Source organism: Urocitellus parryii, chromosome 11 (genome assembly GCF_045843805.1).
Source record: "Urocitellus parryii isolate mUroPar1 chromosome 11, mUroPar1.hap1, whole genome shotgun sequence".
NCBI classification, from domain to species: domain Eukaryota; kingdom Metazoa; phylum Chordata; class Mammalia; order Rodentia; family Sciuridae; genus Urocitellus; species Urocitellus parryii.
In genome coordinates, this window is record NC_135541.1 from 14,413,089 (window position 1) to 14,435,212 (window position 22,124).

The following is a 22,124-nucleotide window of genomic DNA, read 5'->3' on the forward strand; positions in this document are numbered from 1 at the left end:
CAGCCTCGGCAATTTAGCAAGGCCCCAAACAACTTAGCGAGATCCTAAAAATAAAAAGGGCTGGGAAGGTAACTCAGTGGCAAAGCGCACCGGGTTCAATCGCCAGTACTAAAATAAATAAAATGAAAATAAACCATCTGGTTGAAGCCCTTTACTTGAACCAAGACTCAGAGAGGTTTAGTCACTTGCCCAGTGCTTAGATTTGATGGTAATAACCACCAGTCATTGAAAACCTACCTTGTGTCAGTCATCACTCTGGGATCTTGAATCGCATTATTTCATTTAACATTATTCCCACTTCACAGACAAGGAAACAGTCTCAGAATTGGGCAAATGACTTCTTCAGAGCGTCATACCATCCTAGCACTTGTCTCCGGGTCAGGAGGTCCACAAAGCCCGCTATCAAGAACGTGGTCGGGAAATCGGGTGTGTGAGCTCTCCACGCCCGAGCGCACGTGTGAGGCACTGATAACGCCGTGGTAAGAGTGCAGGGCCTTAGCACTCCGGGCGCCTTCCTCCACCAGCTCCAGTGAAACGTGGCAGCTGAAGAAGAAAGCGCAGACTTCAATCTCGGGGAGAGGGATTCGAATCCCGCACCACAGTCTGCTAACACCAGCAGCATCTCTACCCTTGCGTTTCCACGGCTCTGAAGCCGGTGTTGATAGGAAGACGCCTGTCAAAGTCCCCCCGAGCCACTCCCATCAGAACCACGCCCATCGCAGCCACGCCCACGATCACGCCCCCTCCCCCGCGGGCGCATGCGCCGCTCAGGGGCGCCTTTTACGACGCGTCAGACACTGCGCTTGGCGGCCGCAGGGCAGCCGAGGGAGAGCTGCGCGAGCGGCACGGGGCTGAGGGGACGCGCAGGTGGCGGCGTCGCCATGTCGCACGGCCACAGCCACGGCGGGGGCGGCTGTCGCTGCGCCGCGGAACGGGAGGAGCCGCCGGAGCAGCGCGGCCTGGCCTACGGCCTGTACCTGCGCATCGACCTGGAGCGGCTGCAGTGCCTCAACGAGAGCCGCGAGGGCAGCGGCCGCGGCGTCTTCAAGCCGTGGGAGGAGCGGACAGACCGCTCCAAGGTGGGCTGCCCGCGCCGGGGCGGGCGGGGCGGGATCCACGGGGCCTTCGGACACCGGGCTGCTCTGTCAGCCTCACTCTTGATGCTAAAAATAACTACAGCCAGGTCGCCAGGCGCTTTCCGCTGCCGGCCTCGCGCTTGCCTTTTGGGAAGCGAGCAGGGCCGTCTTCCCCTCTTTGCAGATAGGGAAACTGAGTCCCGGAGAGTGGAAGCGGGCGCTTTGGCTCTACACAGCGTAACGCTGTGTTCCAAGGCTGCCTGGGTTAAGGAGGAGGATGGCCGTGAGGGCGTTTTCCCTTCGGTTTGACCATTGGTCCCAGTGGCTGCGTGATCGTGTCACCTGGTGAGGACGGGCAAGGGAGACCATGGGTGTTACCGATCTAGAGCGCAGGCCCCCTTGAGAGATAAGCCGGTTGAAAGTTATGGACCCTCTTCAGAAAAATGCACATGAGCACTGATCTCTCAATTTGTAATTCAGGAGATTTCGGGTTAGGAAACCTCTAATTGGATGGTCCTCATCAGAACTCTGTGGATAGAAATATTAGTTTCAAATTAATAAGTACTGGAAAACTGAAGAAGGTTGACTGCATTGCACCCCAGTTTGCAGAACAGGGTGGGAGATGCCTGAAGACATAGGCTCTCAGCAAATATTTGTTGCTTTCTCCTCCCTCCTCCCCATTCCCTCCAGTTTGTTGAAAGTGATGCAGATGAAGAGCTTCTGTTTAATATTCCGTAAGTATCTCCTTGGTGTCTGCCTCAGGCTAAATAGGCTGTACACAATTGTCTTCTCAGATGGATTCATTCATTGCCTGGGTCAAGAGCACACATCTGTGTAGAAATGGGATAATACTTTGGTGGGTTTGAGGAGGAGAGCATCATAACTCTTTTGATGCAGACTGGAAGCAGATATATTTGTTGAGCAATAACTGAAAAGTAGATGTAAATTTCTTAGAATTGCAGAATGCCAGAGGTAGACATGATCTTAGAAATGATCAAGTACAAGTCTGACAGATGAGTACATTGAAGGTCAGAAAGGGGAAGGGTCTTGACTAGGGGTCACACAGCTAAGTAGGGATACAATCCCAGGTTGACAACCTTCTCTTTTGCATTCTGGCAGATTTACGGGCAATGTCAAGCTCAAAGGCATCATTATAATGGGAGAGGATGATGACTCACACCCCTCTGAGATGAGACTGTAAGTGGACAGGGCTTAGGCCCTCAAGAACCTTTTAGTTCTATTTCTTTCTTTAGTAACACTTTATTCCATAGTAATATAATTTTTCTTTATTAGATTTGATATTCTCCCTTTTAAAATATTTTGATCTTGTTATTTATGTGGGAATACACTTATCTCTTTATTTTTTATTTCTTTATTTTGAACCCAAGGCCTCACACATGCTAGCAAGCACTCTACCATTGAGCTACATCCCCAGCCCAGTGACTTGTTTAGATTAAGCATCTTCAGGGCCAACAGCTTGTCTCGTTTTCAAAGTGCTTACTGTGGCATCATTCATTCAGAGAGCATTCTATAAATGCCAACTGTTGATGACTTTGCAGTTTTCTTAAAAACCCAGCTGCAGATCTCAAACGATCTTTATGGATTCCACTCTTGGGATGAGCTTCAAAATGTTCCTTGGTATTTCACTCAGTCGTCATCTTTGCAGATGTTATGTTGACATGAGATTGCTTTGTCTGAGTTTGTGTGCTAAGTTCTGTGTATCTTTTATGACACTACATCTGTTGCCACCAGAGTTAGTACTCCCTTTTAAACAACTTACTTTATTCAAGTGTAGTCTAAAAGAGGAAAAAATTTTTTCAGAGTTCTGAGAAACAAATAACAGAATAATTTTACATTAAAAAAAAAAAAAAAAACATCCAGCTGGATTGTGATGGTGCATGCCTGTAATTCCAGCAGCTCAGGAGGCTGAGGCAGGAGTATTGCAAGTTTGAGAGCAGCCTCAGCAACTTAGTGAGGCTCTAAGTAACTTAGTGAGGTCTTGACTCAAAATAAAAAATAAAAAGGGCTGGGAAGAATGTAGCTCAGTGGTAGAGTGCTGCTGAGTTCAATACCACCACCTCCCCCGCAAAAAAATCTTTTTTTTTTTTTCATCCAGATAGGGATGGTGCCCAATGATAGAGTGTGTGCCTAGTGTGCCTGAGGCCCCAAGTTTGATCTTCAGCACTGTAAGAAAAAGAGGAAAAAAATTTTTTTTAATCTGAAAAATTGATCCAGTTTAAATGGACTTTAGAGAGATTTGATAACTTGATACCATTTTTGAATATTATAAAACAAATTTAAAAGCAGATTTATACATGCAGTCATTTTAAGAAAATTGTTTGTTTGGACTGATGCTTTTGGAGACTCAGTTACTAGGAAGATGGGCTAACTTCAGGATATCCCTGTTGCTGTGAGGTAAATTGGGTTCAAATTCTGGCTGCATACTGGCTAGCTGCTGCATGACTAGGACATTACATAACTTCATGCCTATTTTCTCAGGTAAAATAGGAAGAATAAGAGTGTAACCTCAAGAGGTTGTGGAGATCCAATATGTAAAGAACTTAGAATAGGTCTGAAACATAGTACAGGCCCAGTTTTTGGGTGAGCAGGTACAAATACTTAATAGTTCTAACACACTACATATATAACATTTCTCTGAATCTAAGATGTCATTGTAAACACACTATTATTTTAGGTAGAGTTTATAAAAAGAAACAATGATTCCTGGTCAACAATGACATATCATTGACACATCTAAAAAGTTAAATTAAGAATTTTGGGCTCTCTCTCTCTTTAAAAAAAAAAAAAAGAATTTTTGGGGCTACCAGGAATTGAACCCAGGGGGGCTTTTCCACCAAGTTACATCCCTAGTTCTTTTTTTTTTTTTTTTTTCAAGTTTTGAGATGGGGTCTTGCTAAGTTGCTGAGGCTGGCCTCAAAGTTGAGATCCTCCTGCCTCAGCTTCCTGAGTTGCTGGAATTATAGGGGTTTGCCACTGTGCCCAGCTAAATTGGGAATCTTAAATCAGAAGTATGTGAATACCAAGTATAGATGTTAGATGATATTAAAGAATTACTCTTGCAGAGGGTATATAGTTCAGTAGTAAAGTGCTTGCCAAGCATACCCAAGGTCCCAGGTTTGACCTGAGTACCACAAAAGAAAGAGAAGAAAGAATTGTTGTTAGCTTGGCTAATTATTAATATTGCTAATTACTGTAAAAGAATATCTTTTTTAAATTTTGTAGTTGAAGATGGACAGAATGCCTTTATTTTGTTTAATTTTTAATGCAGTGCCAAGGATCAAACCCAGTGCCTCACACATGCTAGGCAAACTCTCTGCCACCAAGCTCTAGCATCTTTTTTTTTTTTTTAAGAAATCTTTTTCAGGGCTGGGGTTGTAGCTCAGTGGTAGCTCACTCGTCTGGCATGTGTGAGGCACTGGGTTCAATCCTCAGCACCACATAAAAATAAATTAATAAAATAAAGGTATTGTGTCCATCTACAGCTAAAAAATTTTTTTAAAGTCTTATTCAGAAATACTAAAGTATTTATGGGTGAAATGGTATATCTGGGATTGCACTGAAATATGAAACAAAAACAAAATAGGGGTGATAGGCAAAATCAGCATAAATTTGTTAATTAAACTCAGTAGTAAGGTATGGAGTTCATTATTTTCTGTCTGCTTTTGTGTATGTAGTTTTTCATAAAATTGTAAGTTTTAATATATACAACTCTTAGAATTGATCCAATTTAATCTTCATATCAACTGTTTAGACTATGTATTGTCACTATCCCAATTTTACAGATGAGGAAACTGAGACACAGAGAGGTTAAATCACTTGTCCAAAATTACACAGCTGGTAAGTGACAGTCAGCTTTAGACCTAGAAGTGTAGCTCCAGAGATACTGCTATTTATCTCTTTTTAATCTTTATTATTATTTTAATTGATACAAAATAATTGTGCATATTTTTATGGAGTACAGTATATTTCATACACACAAATGTTCAGGATGATTGATATAACCATCACCTTAAACATTTGCCATTTCTTTGTGTTGGAAACATTCAAAATTATCACTAGGGCTGCAGATGTAGCTCAGTAGTAGAGCACTTGCCTGGCCTGCATGAAGCCTTAGGTTCAATCCCAAGCAGCCTTACCCTTCCCATCCCCCCAACCTTAAATATTCTCTGCTAGCTAGTTTGAAATATACAACTAATTGTCATCAACTATAGTTATCCTAATGTGCTATTAAGAACATTAGAATCTGGGCAGTGATGCACACCTGTAATCTTATTGATTTAGGAGCCTGAGGCAGAAGGATTGCAAGTTTGAGGCCAGCCTGAGCAACTTAACAAGTCCCTCAGCAACTTAGTGAGACCCTGTCTCAAAATAAAAAATAGAAAGGACTGGGGATGTGGCTCAGTGATAGAAGCACTCCTAGTACCAAAAAAAAAGAACATTAGTGGTATTCCTCCTATCCAATGTATCCCTATACTGATTACCCATCCTATCTTCATTCCCTCTTCCCTCACTCTTCCCGATCTCTAACCATTCTACCTACTTCCATGAAATCAACTTTTTAGCTTACACATCTTAAGTGAGAACATGCAATATTTGTCTATCTTTGCTATAATTCACTTAATGTTCATAGTGTATGTATATGTATCTATATATATACACATATACATACGTGTGTGTGTGTGTGTGTATGTATCACATTTTCTTCATCCATTCACCTGCTGATGGATACCTAGATTTATGCCTTATCTTGACTACTGTGAACAGCGCTGCAGTGAACATAGAAGTATGGATGTCTCTTTAACGTACTGATTCCTTTCCTTTTGTTATATGCCCCATAATGGAATTGCTGGATCATATAGTAGTTCTCTGTCTATAGGGTTGTTCATACTGTTTTCCGTCACACCAACATGTGGAAGAGCTCCTTTCTCTGTGCATCCTTACCAGCATTTATTTTCTGGATTTTTGATAGTAGCCATCCTAATGGAAGTGAGTTGATATCTTGTTGTGGTTTTTTTTTTTAATACTTATTATTATTTTTTTTTTTTAGTTTTTTAGGTGGACAAAATATCTTTATTTTATTTTTATGTGGTGCTGAGAATCAAACCTAGTGCCTCATGCATGCTAGACAAGCACGCTACCACTTGAGCCACATCCCCAGCCCTTCGTTGTGGTTTTGATTTCTATTTGCCTGATAGGTAGTACTTTTGAGCATTTTTTCATATATTTGTTGGCCCTTTAACTTCTTTTGAGAAACTCTATTCAGTTCTTTTGCCTGCCCCCTTTTTTTCCCAGTACTGGGGATTGAACCTGAGGTTGCTACCACTGAGCTATATCTCAAGCCCTTTTTATTTTTTATTTTCAAATAGTGTCTCACTAAGTTGCTCAGGCTGGCCTCGGTTTTGATTCTTCTGCCTCAGCCTCTCAAGTAGCTAAGATTTTAGGCGTGTACTACAAGTTCATTTGCCTGTTTTTTTTTTTTTTTTTTTTTTTTAAAGAGAGAGTGAGAGAGGAGAGAGAGAGAGAGAGAGAATTTTTTAATATTTATTTTTTAGTTCTTGGCGGACACAACATCTTTGTTGGTATGTGGTGCTGAGGATCGAACCCGGGCCGCACGCATGCCAGGCGAGCGCGCTACCGCTTGAGCCACATCCCCAGCCCTCATTTGCCCTTTTTTTAATTGAATTATTTGTTTTTGCTGTTGGGTTGTTCCATATGTATTCTTGCCATTAATCCCTTATGATAACTAATGAATTGATCACAAATATTTTCTGCATTCCTATAGGTTAAGACACTATTTTTTTTTCCTTCCAGTGCTGAAGATTGAACCAGGGCCTCTGGCATGCTAGGCAAGCACTCTGCTTCTGAGCTACACCCCCAGCCTGAGACACTGCTTTTAACTGCAGAGCTGCACTAGCTCTCATAGTACTGCTCATAAATAAATGTTCATTATTATCATTCTGCTGTGCATCATTCTTAGAAACACTTTGAAGCAAACATTTGCTTTTTTAAATTATATGCATTTTGCTGCTGCTGAAGTCTGGGCCTTTCCTTTGTAGATATGTTAATAAAAACACCTTCGTGTTGTTGGGTCTATGTGGCTTAGTCCTGCAGAATTTGTAGAAACTGCTATTACTTAGATTTTTCTTTGAAAAATATTTTCTTAAATTGCAGTGATACCTTGACTTGCCAAAGCCTTTTGCAAGTTTTCAGGCTTTTGTGCTCTTTGGAATCGGAAATCCCTAAATTGTATTATTTTAAGAACTGTAAGATGATTGAGTGTATGGGGTAATTTTTGGAAACAAAAAATGCTTGAATGTTGGGTTACCTGATCTTATCTCTTAACTGTTTAATATGCTTCTGCCAAAGTGTGTCTTTTTTCCCATGAGTAGGCTGTTTTATTTCACATCCTCAGCTTGGTATGAATGTGCTGAGTGGCTTATTTTCTCCATGCATTTGCTGCACGTGACCTAGTTTGAGCCTCCTCTTTGTGTATTGCTTCTCATGTGATCTTAACCCACTCAAAGATGCTACTGGATCATGTTGCAGTTCTCAGCTCTTTTTTCTTCCTCTTTCTCTGTCTTTCTTTAAGGAGACAGGTATCTTAATATCTTGCCTAGGCTGTCCCTGAATCCCTGGGCTCACATGAATCCTCCTGCCTCAGCCTCCTGAATAGCTGGGACTATTGGTGTACACTACTGTTTCTTGTTGGTTTAAGGATATTTATGTCTAAATGTCAGTAAAATGCCATTTCCAAAATTTGACTGCAAATTTTTATCTCCTTTAGATGGAATTGAAGTAAAGTCAGTTGAGCAGTCAATAGGAAGTCTTAAAAAAAAAACCCTGAAAACTGATAGTGCACATTTCTTGATTTTTCCCCCCCTTTCCTTTCTCAGGTACAAGAACATTCCACAGATGTCGTTTGATGATACAGAAAGGGAGCCAGATCAGACCTTTAGTCTGAACCGGGATCTTACAGGAGAATTAGAATATGCTACAAAGTAAGCATGGGACCTGCTTTCCACTCCTGCTGAGGAACAGTAGCACCTCTTGTTGTAGTGAGCATATCCTCATATGCAGCAGTGCTTACAGAGCTTACCATTTATTTTTGGCCACTCTCCTGCCCTCTTAGCATCAGAGATGAGTTTAAAAAGTGGAGGAGGCATCTCGATCCTTGGCTTGGTCAGTTTTGGGCAGAAAATCAGTGTAGGCCACAGACTTGTTAACTTGTAAGCAATTGGCAGATCTGCATGAGCTCCCAGGATAGTCTTAGGAAATGTTTTTTGGAATTCCTCTTTGCATAGTGGGCCTATAGCAGGCTCACTTAGTTTTCTTTCTCCTATGGCTTAGATTAAGCATGCTTCAGAACCCCTGCCCAGTTACACAGCATTTCTCATTCCTTTTCCCCGTGAGGGGAGGAGCAGTGTTTATTCATCTTTGTGTCTCTGCTGCCTTGGACAGGATATGGCAGATGGCTCAGGAAATATTCACTGAATGAATTGCTTGTCCAAAGGAGAAAAATGAAAAGGAAGAACCCAAGATTGATCCCTTACATTTGCCTGGGTTTTACCATATGTTGGAGCTGAACTGTTGGGCCTTGGTTGTGAGGTGCTTATTGGACAGTAACCTGTGTCTTCTCTTCTTTCTTCTTTCATCCTCTAGAATTTCCCGTTTTTCAAATGTCTATCATCTCTCGATTCATATTTCAAAAAATTTTGGAGCAGATACTACAAAGGTCTTTTATATTGGCCTGAGAGGAGAATGGACTGAGGTAAGAGGGGGTTGATAAAAACATATCAGCACACCATCAGAGTGGGGGCTTTTAAGGGAAGGGAAAGAGCAAATGAAACAAATTTTCTTGGTTTCTTCATTATAACATGTTCCCATTTGACAGACTATAGGAATTTTTAAAATTGAAATTTATGTTAATTCACAGTTTTTCACTTTCAAATTTTTTCCTTTGGCAATTTCAGCAGGGCGCTGGAAGTATAGCTGGTGTTTGAGCACATGCTTAGCATGTTCAAGGCCCTTCCTGCACCAAACAAAAACAAAAAGCATTCTTGATAATCCTTCTTGTTCTAAACACCAGGGATAAGATGATAAGATAAACAAGCTCCTATTCTCATAGTGCCCTCATTACAGTGTGGAGAATGGATCTCAGTTGCAAGTGAATCCTTAATAATGAGCTTTGCAAATTTCTCAAGATAAAAAAAATAGAAGAGAGGAGCTTTGAGACATCTGCTAGAAAGGAGACTGACTATAGACTACTCCACTGTGTGTTCTGGGGAGCCACAGTTTCTTAATGGCCCACCTACCCAGCATCTCCATTTTCTTGCAGCTTCGCCGACATGAAGTGACCATCTGCAATTATGAAGCATCAGCCAACCCGGCAGACCACCGGGTCCATCAGGTTACCCCACAGACACACTTCATTTCCTAAGGGCTGGCCCAGGCTCCCACAGATGTGCAGTCAGTGAAGACGTACCACCTGTTGGGAAGGACAGAGATGAGGCTCCAGTGAGAGTTGGTTGCCACAGCCTCTGCTGAGTTTTCTCTTTGGGGCTCGCTGCAGAAATCCAGCCTATGGACGATACCACACCACTGTGAGGGTTGTGTGGGTGCTGAGGGACAATCGTGGTTCTCTAGGGCACTGCAGAAATTGGGTCTTAGGTTGTGTGGCATCTGGCTGTCATGGATAATGCTTGCTTTTTCCGTTGATGTGGCCATGGGATCCCAAGTGTCTTGTTGCTTTGTGGCAGGATTTTTATGTGATTTTTTTCTTTTTCTTTTTTAAATGGAAACTCTTCCTGAGCTGCAGGAAACCTGAAGCATCAGGATTTTGTTTGTGTGAGCTATCAGGAGGGTCTCCAACTAGAAATACTTGTCCCTGCTTGTTCCTTCTCCCTGTTGTTATTCAGCATTCTTGTCAAGTTGCCTAGCTTGGAGTTGTCTGTCACGCACAGTGTCCCGTGGTTATAGCTTGAAAGGCAGGAGTCTCCTGATGATGTGTGATAGCTTGGGGGGGGAGATCTTTCCCACTGCCTAGCTAAGCAGTCTGGGGAGAGCATGGGAATCATTTGTGTTTGTGGGTAACCTGGTTGGGGTAAGATTGAGACTTAGTTAAAATTCCCTTTGGAATCTTCTTAATGTTTTATTAGCTTCTAACTTGTGTTGTAAGCCCAATGCCAGAATTTGGAGATAAGCTCTTGAGTTCTTCTGTTCATGGCTTTTATTCACTGTGACTAATAAGCTTCCTAATAAATCCTTGCCAGACATAACGTTTGTATTTTCTTTTGAATTTTAGGTAGTACTGATGACATTTTTATTTTACTGGAAACTGTACTGAACTTTGAAATTTTTGTTGTTTTGATCTAGGTAGATCATAGTGTCCACAATTAAGACTAGATCGGTTTCTCCTGGAAAAGTCAAGCTTAATTCTGTATCCAATACCCACCTTTGTAAAGAGGAAGGTAGGGTTAAAGACCGATATTCCATTTCTCATGAAGGGAAATAACCTATGGAATGATATTTACAAAAACAAGGGAGGGAGGGGGAAAAGGAGCACAGATCCTAGAACACATCAAGGAAGTAAGGGTAAGGAAAGGAAATGAGCACTGCATTCTGTCTAAAGGTGGGCCAGACTTTGGACTTATATTAATATCTGAAAATCAGTCTAGAACTTGAAGAGAACTTAAGTATTTGAAAAGGAGATTTGAGGTTGTCAAGTTCTCTCCTTTGCAGAAAGCAGGAGCAGTTGATAAGGGGAATTAGTGTTGAATCTGATCCTCTTGAGAGGAGGCATTGGCCTGTGCTGTTTTCAGGAGGATCTAGCTACTTTCTTCAGCTTTTCCTCTGAAGTCTGCCACCCCAATCTTGTACAGCCTGGAGATTCTGAAATGCAGCATGAAATCAACTAGAATGCAAGTGCAGTTCTTGACGCATTAAGGGTCCTACCCACTTGTCAGCCACAACCTCTTTGTTTTGGTTGAATCATCTTACGGATTAAAAGAAGGGCTGTTTTTTTTTTTTTTTTAAGTATTTTTTAGTTTTGATGTACCTTTATTTTTTATTTATTTGTATGTGATGCTGAGGATCGAACCCAGTGCCTCACACAAGCACTCTGCCACTGAGCCACAACTCCAGCCCCTATGTTTCAATTTGGACTAAGGAGAAATAAAAAGTTAGAAATCTCAGAGCACACCAGCCGTTCATTATTTCTACTAACTAAAGCACAAATGACCCGTAGCCCCTGGGGCTGGGCTTCTGAATTTAAACTTCACTCTGAAGAATTTGCTGAAAATGCCATGATGTTGGGTGATTGGAGGTGCAGGAAGAATTTCATTCTTCATCAGCAGACCCAGAAGGGATTTTGTTGTGGTGGAAGCCATACTTTCTTTCATTTTTGTGTTCTCTTGTGACATCCAGTTCTGGATCTTTGATTTACATTGTTTTTTTTTTTTCTCCAGTTTTTCTCCCCAGAATGTTTGTATTCTAGGTACCAACTCCATGACCTGTTGAGTCCTCAAAACCAAACTGCCTCTTGGCTTGGAGAAAGGTGCTTTGTTGAGCTTCCAGCTTGTACTGTTTTGTTTCAGTTCAAAGAATTAAAAAAAAAAAAAAAAAACCTAGTGTAGGTTAAGCTGGGAGGATGAGTCCTCAGCTGCTGAGGGACAAGTGTAACTCAACTTGCAGATCCCCACATGTGCTTTTGGGGGCATGGTCCTTCCATTCAGCTTGCCTGTCAGGCTTTTTCTCCCCTGAGCTCTATTTCCACTTTACTAGTGTAAAGGCGACTCACTGGTGACCAAATGAAGCCCTTTTGTTCCTGACTCATTGGATGGTGACATTTTGTGCACCCCGCATGGCACTGCTGGTCAAGGACAGTTCTAAGATAACACTGCTTGATGCCTTTCCAGCTATCCTGATTTGGCCTGCATATTTTCCCAGGGTACCTTTTAGAGTAATTAAAGGCTCATACTGGGACTTTACAGTGTATAAAGCATCTATACACGACCTCATGGGAGCCTAACATTAAAACTATGAGGTAGGCAGGGTGGTTATTAACACCATTTTATGGCTCAGGAAGCAGGTCAAGAAAGGCAGGCTTAGAGCAGCCTGTTTCTTTCCCCACACCTTTTCTTTAAGGTAAGACTGGAGGACTAGGTGATCTCGGGTCTTTTTGGGTCAGAGAGCCTGGAGCAGTTGGTGAGGACGGACGGAGGACCACGAGGGCTGCAGCTGGGCGCAGCGCGGTCAGGAGTCGTCCTAACTGAGCAGATGAACGCTGCTCTGGCCGCAGTGGCGAGACGCGGCTGTGCGAGGCGATGGCCATGCCGATGTATCCACTGATGCCCTTTCACTGGACGTGCACCTCCCCACGCTGTGCTCCGTGACACACACAGACCTACCTAAGCCAGCCCCAAGCGGCCCGGGTCCCCAGGGCGTAACGCAGCGTGCGGGCGGAGATGGGCCGGCTTCTCGCTGGCCAAGTGCGCGCCTCGCTGCGCGCGACGACGTCCTGCGGGAGGCTCGCGCGGGGAGGTGGGGTCGGGGGCGGGAGGTCGCGGGGAAACATGGCAGCCCCGTGCGGGGAGCCGGCCCGCTTCCGGGTTCCGTACCGCCGGCCAGGCCACTTCCGGCAGCGCGATGGCTGGGTTCCCGGGACCCGAACGGAAGTTCCGGCGGGGGCGGCCGAGGGGGAAGAGAGTCTGTGCCGGAGAAAGGGGAGAATCGCCCGAGCGGTCTCGCACGCCCCGGGAGAGAGGTGCCGGGCCGGGGCGCGGGGCGCAGGGAGCGCCGGGGGCGGCCGCGGGCGGGGCGCAGGGAGGCGGCGCGGCCCGAGCGATGGCGGGGGGGCGAGGCGCGAGGCGCTGTCCAGTCCTGGGCACTTAGGGAGTGCAGCGCGGCCGGGCGAGAGGCTGCCGGGTGCGCAGAGAGGACTTCGCGGTCGGAAGTGGGGGATCCCGTTGTGGGGCAGGAGCTTCCCCAGGGTCAAAGATAGAAAGCCCCTTTGTGGGCAGATGAGAGTCCTGGGTCCAGGTAGAAAACGTCACTGGGGAGGCGGTGACCCTTGTCAGAAGAGAAGTTCCCATTGTGGGTAGTGGGAGACCCCGGGTCTTACTGGGGTTGGAGGAAGACCCCAGGTCTGGGGGGAAGACACTCCTTCGGAGAGGGGGAGCCAGTGTTGGAGGGGGGAGTCCCCAGAGCGAAGAAGACAGGGAAGCCCAGCATTCCTGGGTGGGAAGAGGGACCCTAGGATCAGAGGTGCAAGATCCTCTGTGAGCTTCCTGCTGTAGGGAGGGGCAGCCTGGGGTCAGAGCTGGAGGGTGGGAGCCAGCTGGGAGTACTGGACGCCCTGTAAAAGGGAGGAACTTGGAGGTAGGTAGCGGAAGCTTCCGGAGTTTGGAGGATGCTAAGGGCGGGGAGGGGCCAGCCAGCCTGACATTCTTTTGTGTGTTTGGGAGTCCCAGAACCTGTTCAGCTGGGGCCCCATTTGGAGTCAGTGGCGGCGGCAGCAGCAGCAGGTAGCCCTACTCAGGGGTGTGTGGAGTACCAGTTGTGGGTGGGTGGCACTTGGGAGTCCTTATGCATTCAGAGGACATGGGCAGCTCCAAGGGGCTCTGGGAATGGTTGAGCCAGAACTGCTGTGAAGGCTGGATGGGGGGCTGGGAGGGAGGAAGGAGAAGATGAGAGGAGAGCAGGGTCTGGAAGCATATTTCTCTGGCATTTTTCTCCCCTTCACTTCCCAGTATGGGTGGGGTTGGGGAGGAGGTGACCCAGGGACTCTAGAGAATTGATGACTGAAGGCAAGAGAGGACACAGCACTGAGGAGCTTGGGGGTGGTCAACAGGGGTTGCCCTGCCTCCTTTCATTCCCTTCCCACCCTCCAGCCCCTAAGCCCTGCCCCTGCTCATCTCCAGCAAGCTCAGGCTCTGAAGTTGGGTCAGAACCAGGGACAGAGTTCTGGGCCACTGCAGTGGCTGCCTCGCTTTTCAGCCCTGGAATGGAGGCAAACTTCTACCCTCCTGCCCGGGGACTTCTGCGTGCTTTTTCTCTGTGTCCAGGACAGAACCTGGGGGCTGTGGCATGGGTGGCACCCCTTGAGCCAGAAGGCTGCCCCCTGCCCAGCCTCGTTCTTGACTGCAGCCCCTCATTGTTCAGGCCCAGCCTGCAGGGAGCCCTGCAGTGTATGTGTGGTAACACCATGTCTGTACCCCTGCTCACCGACGCTGCCACTGTGTCTGGAGCTGAGCGGGAAACGGCTGCGGTAAGGGGACCCTTTCACCTTTGGCAGCACCCCACACACACCCCCTGCTGCCCTGCTCTCATTTGCCAGACTCCTTGGGGACAGCTGGGGAAACTGGCTGGAGCCGGTGTGGGAAACACGGAGGTGGCAGTGCTGGGAAGGGAGTAGGCCGAAGCCCAGGAAGCTCAGGGTTAATAGCCTGTTGGCTGCCACCTGTTTCCCCCAGGTCCTCGCCTGTGGGAGGGGTGGCCCATATTGGAGGATCTGGAGGGGGAACTTCCTCATGGCCCCATCTCTGACTTTTCTAGGTTATTTTTTTACATGGACTTGGAGACACAGGGTGAGTGAGCTGGGGAGGGGGCCTTCCTTGCGGAGGGGGGCAGGGCGGACAAGCAGGCTGGAGGGCCTCCCTCCCTGCCTCCCTCCCTGCATCAGAGCCTCTTCTCCCTTCCTTCCCTCCTACAGGCACAGCTGGGCTGACGCCCTCTCCACCATCCGGCTCCCTCACGTCAAATACATCTGTCCCCATGCGTGAGTGTCACCCCAGCAAGGGAGAGACTGTAGGGGGATCATTCAGGGTGGGCATGACCCTGTGGTCCCAGGCCTGTTTGCAGCTGTCAGCTGTGTCCTGGGGCTAGGGCTCAGAGCCTGCAGAAGTGCCTTATTAGCCTGAGCTCTTATGGACCCCTCTGGAATGGATCTAGCACCAGCCCCCAGCCCTAGGGGCTCCTAGACCTCCTAGGACCAGGGCCTCCCATGCCCCTTCCCCAAGTACTCACCCACTGAGCTGGAGCCCCGTTTACACCAAGCGCTGGGCTGTGCTTCTCCATCGTTACTGCTGATGCCCCAACCACAGCCTCCAGCCCCACGTGGCAGGTTGCCTGGCAACATCTTAAACACAGGCCCTGCTTGCTGGGAGGGGCCCCTAAGGGCTGCTCTGTCCCCTCCTGGGCCCTCTGCTGTAGCTTCCTTACCCCCCTGAGCATGACAGGCCCTTTTGGATCTCCCTCCCAGGCCTAGGATCCCTGTGACACTCAACATGAAGATGGTGATGCCCTCCTGGTGAGTGTGGGGCTGGGAGGACAGAAACCCAGGGAGCTGTGGGGGCTGGCCAGCCCAGCTGCCACTCCTCTGCTCCCCTAGGTTTGACCTGATGGGGCTGAGTCCAGATGCTCCAGAGGACGAGGCTGGCATCAAGAAGGCTGCAGAGAACAGTAAGGCCCCGGCCCCTTCTCAGCACCCTTCCCCGTCCCAAGAAAGTGCTGGACAGTACCTGCCTGGTTCCCTTGGGGTCCTCCCAGCAACTTCCCCCATCCAATCATGCCCCTCCCCCCAGTCAAGGCCTTGATTGAGCACGAGATGAAGAATGGGATCCCTGCCAATCGAATCGTTCTGGGGGGTTTTTCACAGGTGAGTGGGGAGAGACGGGGAGGGCTGGGTGGGTGAGCTGTGCCTTCATGACCTGTCATTCTCTCCTCCCTCCAGGGCGGGGCCTTGTCCCTCTACACGGCCCTCACCTGCCCCCACCCTCTGGCTGGCATTGTGGCATTGAGCTGCTGGCTGCCTTTGCACCGGAACTTCCCCCAGGTGAGGGTTCCCACAGACCCTCTCCTGCCTTTGGGTGTCCTTGAGGCTTGGGCATTGGGCTGCACTCTGGTTTTGCCCTGAGTCCTCTCTGGCCCACAGGCAGCCAACGGCAGTGCCAAGGACCTGGCCATCCTCCAGTGCCATGGGGAGCTAGACCCCATGGTGCCTGTACGGTTTGGGGCCCTGACGGCTGAGAAGCTCCGGTCAGTTGTCACACCTGCCAGGGTCCAGTTCAAGACATACCCAGGGGTCATGCACAGTTCCTGTCCTCAGGTCAGTGGGGGGCTTCCCACTCCCACTTCTCTCCCTCCTCCCTCCAGCGGGAGCCTCAATTTCTGCTCACCCCCAGGAGATGGCGGCTGTGAAGGAATTTCTCGAGAAGTTGCTGCCTCCGGTCTAATCAGAGTTGCTGGCCCCCAGCTAACAGGGGACCCAGCAAGCAAGTGCGGCACCATCTTGGATCTGAGCCGGTTGAGCCCGTTCCTTCCCTCCTGCCCTGTCCTCTAAGGCCTGGCCTGGCCTTGGCCTCTTGGCTGTCTGCAGCAGGTGGGCTGCTTCCTTACCCCACTTCCCTGAAGGCGGCCCCCCGGCGGCAGTATTGGAGGGGAAGTAGGCAGCGGGATAAAGGGGCCCAGCTGCTGACCCACTCACTCAGGACCTCACTCACTAGCCCCGCTTTGGGCCCCCTCCTGCGACCTCAGGGTTTGGCCCATGGGGCCCTTGCAGGCCCCAGCCCAACGGTTGCCCGGATAATCCCGTGTCTCCTGCCTCACTGCAGCTGCTTCTCAATCATGAATGTGTCCGTGGCCCGGGCCCCTTGCTGCTGTGGCTGCCTGCCCCTGGGCAGGGGTGTCGGTGAGGAGTTGGGAGCCTTCCCACAGCCATCCCCCCACTTGGGGGCTGGGCCCTGCCTCCCCATTACCCTCCTCCCTTGCAGGCCTGGAGCCTGCAGGGTTGGACTGAGGCTCAAGGTCTCCCCTGGCTGTCTCACCCTCACTGCGTCCCCACTCTAGGGCCAGGGAGGTGGTGGGGGAGGAGTCGTGTCTCGTCTTCTGTCTCCATGTGGTTTTGGGTGTTTTTCTTGTTGTGCCCTGGATTCCAATAAAATTAAAGAAATTGCTTCCTCAACTCTCGGTCCTGGCTGATTCCATGCAGGGGGTGCAGTGACCATCTGCAAGATGCTGCTCCAGTGTAAGAAAACATTTTTATTTTAAATACTTTGGAAAGCTCCCTCATAGCTGTAGAAGTCAGTGCCTGGGAGGGTGTGGTCCCGAGCCCTGCCTCCTCACCGACTGGTGGTGGTCCTGATGAGTTCCTGACCCCTGCAGGAGATCAGCAGTAGAGACCCCAGCTCCTGGTCAGTGGAGCTCTTGGCCTCCTGCCTGGTGGGCTGAGTGGGCCCAGCCTGGGTTTGAGGTAGGGGCAGCCTTGGCTTGGCCCCAGAGGTCTGGGGTGCTGGGGTCCTGCCAGAGGCCGTAGAGCAGGCAGTTGTGTCTCTTTTCCTTCTCTGGTCCATGGTAGGGGAGGGTCGTCAGGCCTGTGCACCAAAGCCTGAAGGATTTTGCTTCTGCCAGCGCCACAGATCTTCACCTGGGACAGACAAGGTGATGATCAGAACTTGCGCTGAAGGCGGTCCAGGATGGGAGCCCAGACCTGGTTCACTCCTTGTAGCCCCCTTTTCTTCTGGGTCAGGCCAGCACTCACACATCCTGTCCAGCCCCAGGGCCGCTGTCCAGCCCAGCTCCTCATGGGCCAAGCTGGGGTTGGCATAACAGGCAGCCACATCGCCTTCCCGCCGTGCCACCACCTTGTACGGGATCTGCAAGAGAGGAGGCAGGCTTAGCTGTGCTGACCCTGGGCCTTGCCCACGCACTGTTGGTCAGGGCCACTTATAGATAGCGCCGGGTGTGAGGCAGGCTGAGACGGGCGTGTGCGCTGGGCAGGCGAGTGGGAAGGGCCGGGCCTTCTGTGGCTGATGGGGCAGGGTAGAGTGGCACCCACCTTCTTCCCTGAGGCCTTCTCCATGGCTTGGACCATCTGCAGCACTGAGTAGCCAGTGCCTGTGCCCAGGTTGTAGATCTGCCAGGAGAACAGGGTTTGTGGAAGTGGCTGGACTCTCTACCCCTCTGGGGCCCATTTACCCAGGGTTCCCTGGCCGTCCCTCCCTGGCTTCTCCTCCCTACCCGGCAGCCACACTGCTCCTTCAGCTTCTTCAGGGCAGCAATGTGGCCTTTGGCCAGATCCACCACGTGGATGTAATCCCGGACGCCTGCAGAGGAGGAGGCGGTTGAGGGGAGTTCGTCCCACTTGGATCTCCTTAGGGGCTCCTACTCCTGAGTCCACCTGGTCCTAGGCTCACCTGTGCCATCCTCTGTGTCATAGTCATTGCCAAAGACATTCAGGGCCTCCCGTCGCCCGATTGCCACCTAGGGTCAGAGGTTAGGTCAGCTCTTTCCAGCCTGGCACCAGCTGTGGTACCCCTAGGCCACTCCTGTCCCTACTCCCTACCCTTACCTGGGAGACATAAGGCATGAGGTTGTTGGGAATGCCCTGGGGGTCCTCGCCAATGCAGCCAGAGGCATGGGCACCAGTGGGATTGAAGTATCGTAGCAGCACTGCATTCCAGGCCTGCGGGACACAAGTCAGGTGATGGGGACAGGGACACAGCAGCACGTCCCAGCTGAGTCCAGAGCCCTCCACCTTACACCTATGGCTGTCCTCTGTGGTCCCTAGAAATGGACAGTGCAAGTCACTGCTGTTTCTGAGCCTCAGCTTCTCCTCAGGATGGGGCGATCTCGGGTCCCCATCCTCAGGCTCAAGGGAGAAGTCAGTCGATGAGCAGAGCTGGGGCTGGGGCAAGGGGCCCTCACCTTGTCTGCCCGGCACAGGTCCCGGATCATCTCCTCGATGAAGAACTTGGACTTGCCGTAGGGGTTGGTACAGCCCCCCGTGGGGTGGGCCTCATCCAGAGGCAGGTACTGGGGGTTCCCGTACACAGTGGCTGAGCTGCTGAACACCAGGTTCTTCACCCCATGGGCCCTCATGATCTGGCCATGGAGGGAGGTGTCAGTGGCCTGTGCCTCCCATATTAGGCCCCTCTTTCTGTGACATTGGAAGGGCAGGGCTGCACTTATGGGCACTCTCATTTCCAGAGGGGGAAGGCATGGAGAGCAGAGGATGGGAGGAAAAAAGACAAGTTCAAGATGACACAGATTGAGCCTGTCTGATTCCCACACAGGCCCTTACCCACAGGGGCTGGCACTTCTAGCCAGACTTCAGCCTGGCTCTGGGCTCTCTTGGGGTCTCTGTCCCTCCCCTAGACCCCTTACCTCCAGAAGCTGGATGGTCCCTGTCAAGTTAACTCTGTAATAATCCAGAGGCTTCTGCACTGACTCGCCCACAGCCTTGAGCCCCGCAAAGTGGATGACAGCCTTAAAGCTGTGCTGCAGGGGCAGAGCCAGGGTCAGAGGTGGCTTTGTAGGCCAAGCCTTTGGCAGTGCTCCTGCCCCCTGCCCACCTGCACCCACCTTTTTGAAGAGGCACTGCAGGGCTGCCTGGTCCAAGATGTCCATCTCCTCAAACTCCACAGGGTGGCCTGTCAACTCCTGAACCCGTCGTAGGCTTTCGGGCATGGAGCCCCCTCCTGGTGGGGCACATGGAAGCCATCAAGATCAGGAGATGCGGTTCTGGAACCCAGGATTTCCCTTCTCCATCCCTCCAGAAACCTCGGCCCCACTGCCCATGCTCACCACGGATGGCATTATGAAAGTTGTCGATGACCACAGGGGAGTAGCCCGCCTCCAGCAGCTCCAGCACCGTGTGGCTGCCGATGTAGCCTGCACCGCCAGTTACCAGCACCTTCTCTGCCATTGCACCTGGCCCAGGACACAAAGTCTCAGGTGGCTGGCTGAAGCTGCTTGCTCAGCCCCTGCCTCTTCAACAGGAACTGGCCTCTGGCTAACCTTAGGGAGAGGCAGCCCTGTGTCCTAGTTACAGGATAGCTTTGGAGTCAACTCTGGTTCAAATCTGGGTACTCTCACTTTCCTGACCTTGGGCTTTTAAGATCACCTACCCCTCTTGGTGGCAGTTTTCATCTCTAGAGGACAGAGTTAATAGTTGTACAAACAGCATGGGGTAGGGAGGGTCCAATGAGGTGACTTTAAAGGCATGCCACATGGTACAGGAGGAGGGAGACAGATCCAAGGCTACCATATTTTCTAGTTCCAATTGATCCATAACTCTGAGGGTCCACACTTTCCTCTTCAATGTCTGAGGACAGGACAGTCCTGAGCAGAAGAGAATATGGCAGCAGGACTGGAATCCAGGATCCCAGGCAGGTAGGTGTTCTGTCCATTCAGACTCAGGCCTCCTGTGCCTCTGCCACAGCTAAGTGTCAACTGACTCCTTTGTAACTAATACCTCCTGCTCTAAGCAGCCCCTTCCCTATCCTTTCCTCAAGGATCAGCTGGGAGGAAACAGGAAATATATCAGATGACCTTAAAGGTGGGATCCTTTACCAGGAAGACTAAGCCCAGTTTGGGCGGCAGCACCTTCAGTCCTGGAGTGGGCTCCACCCCACCCAGCCTCACCCCAGGGTAGAGCCAGGCTGGCTCAGCCTCAGCCCTGCCAGGGTCAGCCCAGTCACTCCAGGCTTGAGCTGCAGATCCCGCCCAACTTTAGGCAGTCCTGGGTGGGCCAGTGTAGACGTGGACTTGGCCCAGTCCCCACTGCCAGGTGTGCATCCCCGCCCTGAACAAACTGCAGGCGGAGGGGGAGGGGCCGGAGAAAGCCCCAGACACTAAGGCCTTTCATTCCCGCGACCTGGCCCGCTGCCGCCTTCCTCCAGGCTGCCTGGAACCCCTCTGGGCTCATCGAGCTCCCACCCACTTGACAGCGCCCGTTGCGTGCCAGGCTCGGTACCAGGCACTTCTGCGTTATTTTCCTGAATTCTCCCCGCATCCTGCCGAGGCAGGTGTTATGACTGGCACTTTACAGAGAAACCTACTAGTGAGAGAGGGGGAGTACCGAGCCTACGGTCTCAGCCTAGTGACACCCGGGCTGGAATTCGCATCTCCAGGCTCGCAGCCCGGCCCTTCTCCCCAGCAGCCCGCCCATTTCCCCTCTGGACTCTGCCCCGGCGACGAGCCGCACTCCCAATGCGGGGCCCCCGAAAGTGGTCACGCAGAGGCCCTGGGGGGCAGGAAGGCTGCCTGAGGCCGGTCTCGCCCCCGTCCTGCGGGATGACCTTGGTCAGCTGTCGCTTCCTCAGTTTTCCCAGTCTGTATAATGGAGGGGAGGAGGCGCTGGGCTGTGAGCGTCCAAGGGCAGCGGAGTCTCGGGCTAAACTTTTGGGCCGTGGCTCAGAAGGGGCCCAGTTAGGAGTCCGGGTCGGGAATGAATGAACCCGAGTCGCCCGGCCACCGCCGCGGGAAACGCGAGCAGAAGGGGCGGGCCCGCCCGCCCGGAGGAGAGTCTTCCCGGAACGCGGATCAAGCCACCATGGAACTCCCCTGCTCCCTGCCGACCACCCGGCCCTCCTGAGACCGCCCGGCCCTTTAATGCCGCCCCGCAAACCTGCAGGGGCTCCCGCGCCCCGCGCTGGCTCCAGCGGCGCCACCTCCCGCGCCCCGCGCGGCGGTCCCTTTAAGAGCTGTCAGCCCACCCGGACCCCGCCCTGTCCACGCCCCCAAGGAAACGTGTCACTTGGGTTACGGGCACTACGGAGACTCCGGGAGGACAAAAGGCCTGTGAAACTTTGAGCGACTGCTCGGAGCTTTTCGAGGGAGGGCGGAAGTGGGCGGCACCACGCCGTGACCCGGCGAGGGCGTGCGACCCGCGGCCGCCCGGCGCCCTGGCAGCAGCGCCCTGAGCGGGGTTCCCACCCTCCCAGGTCCCCTCAGGTCTTGCATGAAACGCCCGACTCGGGGACCGCGGCGCCGCCCCGGCTGTGGTTCCGGGACGTCCGGTTGGGATTTGGAAACCAACCCCGGAGCGGGAGGAGCCCAAAGCTGCCGCCCCACGGAGTTTCGGCGCCCCACGGCCCGGCGGCTGCCCGCCCCCGGGTGGGGCTTAGCGAGGTTGCTAGAGTTTAAAACCAAAGGCCAGACTCGGGAAGGGGTGCGGAGACGGGGCGGGCGGGGCTCCGTGTAGGACCCTGGTCCACTGGCGATTAAAACAATTATATATATATGACGTGA

General features: G+C 50.8%; 3 protein-coding genes across 4 annotated transcripts; 2 read left to right on the forward strand and 1 right to left on the reverse strand.

Moving 5' to 3' along the window:
• The first annotated feature begins 758 nt into the window (after window positions 1-758).
• Pithd1 (PITH domain containing 1) lies at window positions 759-11,224 on the forward strand. Its single transcript, XM_026403579.2, has 6 exons — window positions 759-1,079; window positions 1,767-1,810; window positions 2,196-2,273; window positions 7,991-8,095; window positions 8,757-8,865; window positions 9,433-11,224. Exons 1-6 carry the CDS (start codon window positions 759-761, stop codon window positions 9,532-9,534), a joined length of 759 nt encoding a protein of 252 aa, XP_026259364.1. The 3' UTR covers window positions 9,535-11,224.
• Window positions 11,225-12,766: 1,542 nt separating this feature from the next.
• Lypla2 (lysophospholipase 2) lies at window positions 12,767-17,042 on the forward strand. Its single transcript, XM_026403589.2, has 10 exons — window positions 12,767-12,858; window positions 14,256-14,361; window positions 14,649-14,680; window positions 14,806-14,871; window positions 15,355-15,402; window positions 15,484-15,554; window positions 15,677-15,750; window positions 15,826-15,927; window positions 16,027-16,200; window positions 16,277-17,042. The coding sequence occupies exons 2-10, from the start codon at window positions 14,284-14,286 to the stop codon at window positions 16,325-16,327; spliced, it is 696 nt and encodes a 231-aa protein (XP_026259374.1). The 5' UTR covers window positions 12,767-12,858; window positions 14,256-14,283; the 3' UTR covers window positions 16,328-17,042.
• A 118-nt stretch (window positions 17,043-17,160) lies between these two features.
• Window positions 17,161-21,553, reverse strand: Gale (UDP-galactose-4-epimerase). 2 transcript variants are annotated; one of them, XM_026403599.2, is made up of 11 exons: window positions 21,502-21,553; window positions 19,677-19,802; window positions 19,455-19,570; window positions 19,257-19,370; window positions 18,798-18,974; window positions 18,442-18,555; window positions 18,287-18,353; window positions 18,111-18,196; window positions 17,929-18,006; window positions 17,632-17,746; window positions 17,161-17,517 (listed from the first exon to the last, which is right to left on the reverse strand). In XM_026403599.2, exons 2-11 carry the CDS (start codon window positions 19,795-19,797, stop codon window positions 17,459-17,461), a joined length of 1,047 nt encoding a protein of 348 aa, XP_026259384.1. In that variant the 5' UTR covers window positions 19,798-19,802; window positions 21,502-21,553; the 3' UTR covers window positions 17,161-17,458. The 2 variants fall into 2 exon arrangements, with proteins under 2 accessions (XP_026259384.1, XP_026259385.1); XM_026403600.2 differs by lacking the exon at window positions 21,502-21,553 and adding an exon at window positions 21,173-21,235.
• Window positions 21,554-22,124: the final 571 nt, after the last annotated feature.